This window comes from Lactuca saligna, chromosome 9 (assembly GCF_052625555.1).
Source record: "Lactuca saligna cultivar CGN05327 chromosome 9, ASM5262555v1, whole genome shotgun sequence".
Lineage (NCBI taxonomy): Eukaryota > Viridiplantae > Streptophyta > Magnoliopsida > Asterales > Asteraceae > Lactuca > Lactuca saligna.
In genome coordinates this window covers 190703589-190714206 of record NC_136425.1, presented here as the reverse complement: position 1 = coordinate 190714206, position 10618 = coordinate 190703589, and the positions used below count along the sequence as shown (strand labels likewise).

The 10618-nt window shown below is 35.7% G+C and overlaps 1 protein-coding gene across 1 annotated transcript; it reads left to right on the top strand.

Moving 5' to 3' along the window:
• The first annotated feature begins 463 nt into the window (after positions 1-463).
• On the top strand, positions 464-3824 carry LOC145017259 (pto-interacting protein 1-like). Its single transcript, XM_078975318.1, has 8 exons — positions 464-904; positions 1111-1235; positions 1370-1467; positions 1548-2080; positions 2298-2461; positions 2550-2614; positions 2685-2814; positions 3450-3824. The coding sequence occupies exons 1-8, from the start codon at positions 667-669 to the stop codon at positions 3624-3626; spliced, it is 1530 nt and encodes a 509-aa protein (XP_078831444.1). The 5' UTR covers positions 464-666; the 3' UTR covers positions 3627-3824.
• The last annotated feature ends 6794 nt before the right edge of the window (positions 3825-10618 follow it).

Here is a 10618-nt window from a genome sequence, read left to right as displayed (position 1 = left end):
GACTTCACTTAAAAACCGTGGGGTTGTTAACAATTGGAAAAAGCATAGATGTAAGGCTAGGAGGCGATATGGTGGATTAGAAGAGAAAAAGAGATGGTCGCCGATGAATTCTGAGATCTGGGGGATACCTACATTTTTGGATTTCAAAATTCGAATCCCCTGTGAGATGGACACAAGATATGCGACTTTTAGGGAAAAGATGGGGATTTTCAAGGTTAAGAGAAGGAGTATCAAATGAGCGGGAAACGAGAAACACACAGGAATACGGTAGTGACACGTGACATGATGACAATTTAAAAGAGTGTCATGTGACGTTTTAATGAGTTTTTTATTAAGAATAGATTGTTTATTTAGGAAAATTCTTCCAAATAAAAAAATATTAAGCAACAAATTTAAGAGTTTAAAAAGTAAAATAAAAAGAACTAAAATGAAATTGTAAAACTTTCATTTTCTCATGTAATGAAAACAAAAGCCCTGAAAACCCCAATGTTCATCTTTTGTGCAAATCAACAAGAAAAAACCTTGCTACCTTCGTTCATGACGGTTCTACCTAAGCCACTAATACCCAGGAAGATAACCCCATCTCCCGGACAGAGGAATCTGTAATGTTCGCTATTAATGTCGAAGTATATCCCTTGATATCACCTGACAATCGAATAATTACGGATGGATTCATCATCGGTAGATTCAATCTCTCTGCAATCATCAGCCGCCGGAGAAAATGTAATAGTGGTGATGGACGGAAACAGGGGGAAAGGAAGTCTCGATGCTCTAGACTGGGCGATTAAGTACATTGTTGGCCCAAATGACACCGTCGTCGTTCTTGGAGTGTTGCCGGAAATCGGCAAGAAACCCGCTCCTTCTTGTTTACCTTTTCACCTCGGAATTGGCACCTCCGGCATCTGTAATCTTCTCATGTCTCTTGTATAACTGCTCGGAGTTCGCCTTGAAAGATTGATTCAAATCACGAACTCCTTCTGATGGATGCTTTTTTTATTTTTTACTGTTATTATGTTAATGTTTGTAATTTTATAGATCAATGTAGCCAGTACTCTTTATTTTTTGTACTAAAAATATTGATTTTCATTTGAATCTTGGGCTACAAATCAGGGATAAAACTCGAGTTTTCACACAATGAAATGACACCATCGGAACTCCAACAAGCGATTGGGAGAAAGAAGAGGGAATACCAAAAATTTCTCCAGCCCTACTACCACCATTGTAAGAAGAGGGAGGTTTGTGTCTTATTTGCTTTCTCAATACTTAAAGGCCTCGTTTGCTTTCTCAAAAAGATGAATTGGATTCTCTGATCTCCCGTCTGTGTAAAAAGACATAAAAGCCCTCCTCGTCTGAATGATCCTCCCTGCAGGTGAAGTTAGATATAAGGCTAGCTGCAGGATACGAATCCAAGAAATTGGCAGTTGAAGAAGCAGAAAAGCTCGATCCCCGCTGGATTGTTCTAGATGGGTACTTCATTTTTTTGGTTTCTTGATTTTCTTTTGAAAATTTCAAGATCTTGTCTTTATGGATTCCCTTTTGAATTTTAGATACTTGAAGAAAGATAAAGAATATATACACAAAAACGTAGACTGTCATGTAGCTTTATTGAAAGAAAAAGGTGTAGCAACCTTAATCCCATCAAAAATCACAGGCCCAGAATGCGAAGAATGGCAAACGGTTTGCAGAAAAATCGATGATCCAGCTTTCACCGATGATGACTTTGTGGAAGAATTACCAAACTCACCAAAACAAACTCCATTAACGCCTTCTTCATACCCGTTGTCATGGAGAACAGGGTTCCCAAGAGCTTTTTCTTTGGGTGAAATTGAAGAAATAACAAATGATTTTCAAAATGTCACGCTTAAAGATCAAAATAGGATCATATACACCGGGGTTTATGGAGAGAATCAGGTTATTGTTATGTGTTTTCGTGCAGATGATCATTCGGCTTCTTTACTTAAAATTGTTTCGCGAGTTCGCCATAGGAATATTTTGAATCTTGTTGGTTATTGTTGGATTGGTGGTTCCATCTTCCTGTTGTGTGATTGTCCGGAAGGTTCACTTGAAGCTTGTTTGCTGTGTAAGTCTCCTTTTGTGAATTATGTGATTCTCAGTCCGTTAGGTTCGTTTGCCACATAGGATATGACAGAACAGGTTGTACTGTGTTGGGACTAATGTCAGTTGTGTAAATTGGAGACTAATCCCAATGGGACAAAAATCCACTGGGACTCGCTCTCGCTCTTTATCTATTGTCTGTGCAAAAGACGTAAATACCCTTCTATATAAAAAAAATTTAGGTGATAAGGCAGCAACAAATCTTTCATGGAACACGCGGTGGGGTATTGCCCTAGAAATCGGTGCAGGCATCCAATACCTTCATGAGGAGTTTGCAGATGGATCAATTGTAAACTTATCCCTTTGTTCTTGTAATGTTGCACTTGGTAGTGATTCTTCTGCTATGGTAACACAATCTTATTTTTGTGTGTTTCTTTAAATGAAAATGGACTTTCGAGTCATGAAATTTGAAGCGTTTAATGGTGATATTGAAGCTTTGCATTTACGAGACAACAACAAAGCAGATGAAGATTGATAATGATTCGCAAGATGAATCCATGTTAGTGAAATAAATCTTGTGTAATTTATTGGTTTGAAGGGTAAATAATGTGTGTTTTTGGTGAATTAAGATGCAAGAATATAGATGTGAATGAGCAACTTAGAGCGGATATACAAGATTATGGAGTTTTCTTGTTGGAGCTTATATCGGGACTTAGTAGGCGATTGTTTGAAAAGGATGGTCAATCCCTTGTTGACTGGGTAAGGAAATGCTGTCTATAGTGTTGTTTCTTTTTGACTTAATAGGTTAAGCACTTGATTGGGTTGTTAATTATTTACTTAATTTGGACCTAATGACTTAGGGTTTAAGACACCAACCGTTTACCTATTTTCCTTTATTTTTTCCTCCAACCGCACATGTTTAAAATGGATGGATATTGTTAAAATTGATAAGTATTATGAAATTTATTATTTTGTAGTGTAATTGTAAAATGATTATTTCGTTAAGAAGAAAAAAAAAACATACATTATGTGTACAACACTTTATTAAGGCATAAGTCATTTTTCACAATCATGACATAAATAGAAAAAAAGAAACAACCCTTTAAGCTTGTAAATTATATATATGAATACTTAGAAAAAAACAACCCTTTAATTTAGTAAACTATACGTTTAAGTTTTATTTTATTTTATTTATTATTATTATTTTTTATATGATAAAAGAACGACATAAAGACAAAAGAATAAAACTTTCCTCTTAAAGTCCTAACTTTTATACAAAATTTCCATGGTTTATTTTTTGTGAGATTTCCCAAGTTTCCCATACATTTTAAACATTATTTTTGGAGCCAACAGTTTATAATCTAATTTACCAAGTAAACCTTGTTTGAACTCAGGCACTACCGTTTTTGGAGAAGAATATACTAAGCTCTATTTTGGATCCAAGGTTAACAGAGACAAGTGATCCTCGAGTGGTTCATATGGCTCGAGCCGCATTGGCATGTTTGAAAAACGACTCGAGCCACAATCTTACCATTAGTAAGGTGTTGGCAATCGTTCGGGGTAATCAATAGGTGGAAGTACTACATTGAGAACAATCATGGTATAATAAAAGATAGTATGACTATGTATCTTATACAATAAAAGTTGTATATGGCCCAACGTTCGTTTTTTGAAAGGGAATAATATTACAAATATAAATGATTTCCAAGTATGTAACAAAAAAGACACTAGTGGCGATTTCCATGTATGTATCAAAAATATTTTAATAACTTTAACTTGGTTAATGTGAGTGTATATATATATATATATATATATATATATATATATATATATATATATATATATATATATATATATAATTAAAAAAAATTCTCTATGATTTTCTTTCTAAAGTATCATCATCTGACTTCAAAATTATCAAATCAACGATGATAATCATAGAAATTCCACATCGATCGAATTGTTGACGCTGTTAACGCAAAATCGTCATTGATTTCAAAGCAAAATCGATTTTACGAGGTTACCTTAAATGAGTAGAACACATTCAGTATACGAAAAGTTTAATGAACTAAACTAAATTGAAAAAAACAAAGGAATATTTATTACGAATATATCAATGAAGGAAAAAACAGATTATCGAATACTTTACTTTTGATTTGCATGTTTAAATACAACATTTGGATTTCTAATACGTTTTTTTATTGAATGTAATTTGAGAGTTTTTTCAGCAGTTTAATAGATTTAGAAAGAATGAGTGAAGATCTGCAAAGCACAACAAATTTTTTACCAGGTAGTGATTCATAATTTTTTTTTAATAACTAACGTATGGTATTAAAATTTACTTATTTGATATTTATATTAAAATCACATTTAAATCGCATATGAATCATATATAAGTCATATGTTATTCATATTTTATTTGTATTTAAAATCACATATTAATTATATGTGAATCATATTTGATTTATATGTAAATCACATATGAATCGTGTTTATATGAAAATCAAATTTTAATCAAATAGTATTCACTCTTGATTTTCATTTTAATTACATACAATGACAATAAATAAATATATGATATTCATAGGTGATGTTGATGAGGAATCTAGTGAATTTAACATAAACAATGGCGATATATATGTTGAAGATGTATTTTTCAAAGATATTATTGAAGATGATGAACAACTTTCTTCAACATCACAGTTAAATAATAATGAAGAATGTAAGTTTCTGTTAATATTAATTTTGATTGTAACTAACATATTACTTTGATTGTAAATAGCATGTTGTTCTATATATTAATCACAACATATTGTACATATGATTTGATTTAATATTATTTAATTTTCAGCAAAACATTTTGAATCAGAAGATGAAGATGAATTAAGCTGCATAGAAGTAAAATCTCCTTGTGATACCAAAACAATTGAATGGATCCCAAGAGTTGATGAATAAGTCCTTCGAAAGAAAGATATGGTGTTTGAAACATTAGATCATGGAATTCAGTTTTACAAAAAATATGCAAAGAAATCAGGATTTGATTGTAGATGATATGGGCATATTTAGTCATATAATTTATATATTATCTTAATACTTTATGTTGATTTTATCTCATTTAATGAACAAAATGTTCTTAATTAGTTTATAATTTCATTTTTCAGCAATAATGACATGCTCGGATGGAAAAGGAAGCGTAACTAGCAATTGGAAGCTTGGAGATTGGATTTTGAAGAAAGAAGGTTGTTGTTGGACAGTTTGACCCCTCGTTAGTGTTCTGGCCATATCTCATGAACCGTAACTCTGATTGACAAGATTCAAAATGTTCTGAAAACTAAACACAATTTTGGACGACTTTTGTGTTTGGAGAAAATGTTGATTCCGAATGAACTCGACGAGTTGGGCCTCAACTCGATGAGTTAATCACAAAGTTCGTGATTCTCGATGCTGATTTGTCGTACACGAGATTTTAAGTGATGGACTCGCCGAGTTGGTCACTGGACTCGCCGAGTCGCCCCTGTTTTCAGAAGTTATATATAGAAACGCTTCTCATTAGAACCCTAACAAATGGGGGAAGTTTAGGACGATTTTTGGAGGCCATAAGGGTTCTTAGAAGCTGTGGTTTTCGAGATTTCAACTTAGATATCAATTTGGAAGAAGATCAAAGGCAATAACACATTACTTTTATATAAATATTTTGCATGAACCATGTTTCAATCATTAGATTATGTTTTTAGTTTGTTATTTGCTGTAGATATGAGCTAAAAATTCATAACTTCTATTTAGAATATATGATTTTATGAATATGGTTTGATTTTATGATTGGATTAATTTAGTTTGGCGATTTTGTTTTGTTAAGCTTGTTAAAGAACCTTATGTGTTAATTACAACTATTTTTTGTTAATTAACCAGTAATGAAGTTGCTTGAACATCTCTTAGTTGTTAATCTCATATGATTTATGTGAAAACATTGTTAGATGCCTAGGAATAGCGAACGTGAAACTAGGGTTAACTAGAAAATAGGTACGTTAATGTGTGAGCATGTGTAACGAACCATCAACAAGGAGTTAATTGAATTAGCATATTTGATTAGCTCATTACAAGTCTTACTTAACCCGAATCAATAAACTAGGAAATCTATTAGTTTAATCACTTGATCACTGCTTGAATTAATTTGTTTTCTAAGGATTAGTAATAGTGAACGGGAACCTAATGTAACAACGTAAATTTTTAAAACAAATTTTCATTTTTAAAACATACATTTACTCATAAAATAATGTATCAAATGTTATCATCACAAAACATATCTCAGAATCTCAAAACATAAACTCCACGAGTGTGTACGGATCATGTCGGCACCTTCCCGCAATCATCACTAGAACCTGAAACACATAACACAACAACTGTAAGCATAAATGCTCAGTGACTTCCCCAAAATACCACATACAACACATACGCCATTCAAGGCCGCAGTACGACCCTCTGATCAATGTGTCTTAGCGGGACCCTCCAGTCCCGTAGCTCGTTGGACCCTCTGGTCTAGTCATAGCTCATTGGACCCTTGGGTCCGATCTATATCGTTGGACCCTTCGGTCCAGTCCACACAATTCATAGCATACATATATCAAAAAACATAGCCTCAAACATAGCACACAAGACCCTCCAGTCTACACATGGATACCACTCTAGGTAATGTATAGTGAGAAGACTCACCTCGGATATCTCGAAATATCTCGTACACGTGTACACTGATCTAGCCTCCGCCTAAACACATAAGCAATTATCTCAAATCAATAACGAGTCTCCAGGATAGAATAGTCTCTACCATGTCCTCTAAGAAGGCTAAAAGACCATTTTACCCTTCAAATGGTCCACAAGTCCAATTGTCGACCAAACCCTAAAAGTCAACAAAAGTCAACGCTCAAACTTTGATCAGACTCGTCGAGTGCACTCATGTGACTCGACGAGTCCATGCATGTCCTCTTCACCCCTAGTCCTCACTCGTCTCGCTGAGTCAACCCTACACTCAACGGATTATCATAGGTCGCGAATCGGGGGGTAACCCGACTCGACTCGTCGAGTTCCTCCCATGAAAACACTCAAACGACCTTCTAAGGTCAGATCTCCTTCTCCAACTAGTAGATCTAACCTCTTAACACTCGAAAGTCACGTAAAGGGTTCAAACTTTACGTTAATGCAATGCTTATAAGACCAAAAATGGAGAACTAACCTTTAAAATGGGGTTCTACTCTAAAGGCTCACATGAAACCTCATAAAGCTGGAAGCTTTGTACCTTTTGGACCTCTCAACGTCCAGATCTATCATCTACACCCAAAGGGACATCATATGCTTCACAATCTAACTGAAAATGGTGCAAAGGAAACCCTAGATTCAAGGAATCTACCAAATACACGAAATGGGAAGGAACTTGTACCTCAAAACGTGAATCTCAGTGTGAACAACACAGATCTAAGCTCCACAATCGATCTAGCTTGGATTTTCTCACTCCTTCTTGCAAGGTTACACCAAAGGATGAAGAATTAGCCTCCAAAATGCACTCTAAGCTCTCTTTGCTCTCTAGGGCTTTCTCATGGGAGTAGTGGTCGCAAATGACGGCCATAAGGGCCTTTAAATAGGGCTCAGGCCCTGAAATTTAGGGTTTCACTTTACAGCGCGGACTCGCCGAGTCCACACACCAACTCGTCGAGTCCGATCATTAATCCAGACTAGAATTCACGATGCTAGTCGGCGAGTCTGAGCGTTAACTCGCCGAGTCCCTCTACAAAACTAAAAATAAATAATTAAAATAAGATACATGGGAATCCGGATGTTACAATTCTCCCCCACTAGAATGAGACTTCGCCCTCGAAGTCTCATTCTACAAACAACTCTGGATGTTGCTTCCGCATCTCTGCCTCCAGCTCCCAATTTAGCTTGGACCTTTTTCGATGCTGCCACTAAACCTGAACCAGTGGCACTTCCTTGTTTCTCAAAACCTTGATCTTCCGATCCACCACCGCGACTGGCCTCTCAACATAATTCATGCTCGCATCCACCTGAATATCCTCCAGTGGTGCCACTGCCGACTAGTCGGCTATACACTTTCTCAACTGGGACACATGGAAGTTATCATGAATCTAGCTCAACTCCGCAGGTAGCTCTAAGCGATACGCTACTGTAACGCTCGTAGATCCGGACTAGTCAATTTAGAGATAATAGAGGTCTAAAACGACTTTTTGACAAAAGATTATTTAGAATAAATAATCTTAACCAAGTTTTATAGTATGTCTCAAGGGTTCCATACATATAAAGAATGTCGAAATCCGAGTTATAACGAAGAGGTTATGGCCCGTCGAAGTTTTACGGCAAAACCGGCACGACACCAGGAGACATAAATAATGAATTTTTGATAAAAGACTTTTTAGCCTTATCGATCCAAATAAAAGTTGTAGTATATGTTAAACTGAGAACATACAAAAAAATGAACGCCCAAATCTGACTTCGTATGAGGAAGTTATGAATTTTCTAAGATTTGGCATAGTAGTGCACGGCTTGAAACTCGAATTTTAGTTCGAGCGGTTTTTGGCCTACACGACCTAAATGAGAATTGAAGATCTCATTAATGGGAACTCAACAGTAAAAAGACGGATGAAAACAGAGTCCGTATGTAAAAGTTATGAATTTTACGCGGACATTTAACAGTATAATCTCCTCGTACTGTTAAATTTAAGATCGGTCGAGAATTAGCCGACGAAGTCAAAATGAAAGTTGTAGATATTATTTTTACCTACGCTTGGACATAAAGAACGTCAAAAACGGACGTCGTATGTGAAAGTAACGGATTTTAGAAGTCGGAAGTGTGCTGTGCAAAATCGGGTGATGTGGCACAATCTTGGCCATTGCTTTCTCCCCATGTCTTTCCACTAGATGGTGACATGTGGCACCAAGTTCAGCCATTTTTACCCTATAAATAGAACCTCTCCCACCCTTATTTTCTTTACACCTTTCCTATTCTTTCTTCTTTTTAATCTCTCTCTAAAACCTCTCTCTAGCACCGAAACCCCCCGAAAAGCCTAGGGAACCTCTCTAGCACGAGGTGGAAGCCCCAGAGTGCTCGACGGCTCCGAGAAGAAGAGATTTTCCGCACGGGAATGCTGCTCCAAGCAAAGACCGGTTTTCTGTAAAACCCGCTGTAAGTGAGCTACGCCTACGCTAATATTAATATTAAGAACTTATAATAAGTAATTGGGCTATTATTATGAGCTATATAAGGATTGTTTAACACTTATATAATAGTAATAATAGCTAGACTATTAATTAGTCTCGGCGAATAATAGACTAAACTCTAGTTGTAATAATACTAGGTTTCATCAAAGGAATTTTTTTTAGAAGCGAAGCGCTGTCTGAGTTCGGAATCACCACCTTATCAAGTGAGTGCATAGTCCCTTTCATGAACATGATTTTAATACAAGTATCGATTGAAGTATTAAATATATGTTTATGTGCGGATTATTTGATGTTGCCTGAGACACTTGTTAAAGAACATACCTGATTTTATATGCTGATTTAGGATAAAGAGTAAACCCAAATTAATTATGAGGAATATTGGGTAGTGTTTTCTTACGAGTACGAGTGAATTATACTCAGAGAATAAACCTTAGTATATGTCATTGATCCGGGAGCATGGGTTAGACATAGTCACTGTCCCTAGTCCAAGAGTATGGATTAGGCATAATGTCACACCCCAAAACCAAGAATGGCGGAAACGTTCTGGGGCGGAGGACGTCATGTACAGTATCACAACAATGAAAAGTAGTAAACAAGCAACAACATCATCCATTGCATTAATAATATAATTATTATACAAGTGTGTTCTATCAAAATTTTGATAAACACTAAAGCATAAATCAAAATGAAAGATGAGTCTTGAACGAGCTCCATCTTCTCTAAACCTTGCATCGGTACCTGTCTATGTTTGACCTGAGGATACAAGTTATTTTGAAAGAGAGTATCAACTTTAAAGCTGGTGAGATCATAAGTATTTTGGTGGCTTAATTTGTATGTAAGAATTTGTATGTATATGAATTGTAAGTATTGAAAATGTTTGTAAAACAACTGTAAACGTTTGAAAAACCCTAGAAATCCCTATGATTCCTACTTTTATAACAGGGAGTCTTCTACTAAGACTTAACTGATCTATATGTAGGCCTCTACCAAGGCATCTAGTGTCTGTGTGTGTCTCTTGTAAGAGTGTGTATTTTCCCAAGTATGACTATCATTAACCAAAAATGTAGTTTCTACATTGCCGTGCGTCGTGTGTGTGTTCACGAATGAATGTAATGGGAAAATGAAATAGTAATATGGTGTAGTGCCGAACTATAGCCGTACCAATTACCTTAAGTCTAGGGTAATTCTTCTAAGTACTGTAGAATTTGAAATAAATAACTACATCGGTACTCACCTGCCTTATTTGAGGGATAAGGTATAATGTGATGTCTAGATCCCAGGCTATATGCTCCCCTGTCAAAGGGATTTTGACACCTACCCATGACGCCTGCATGTATGC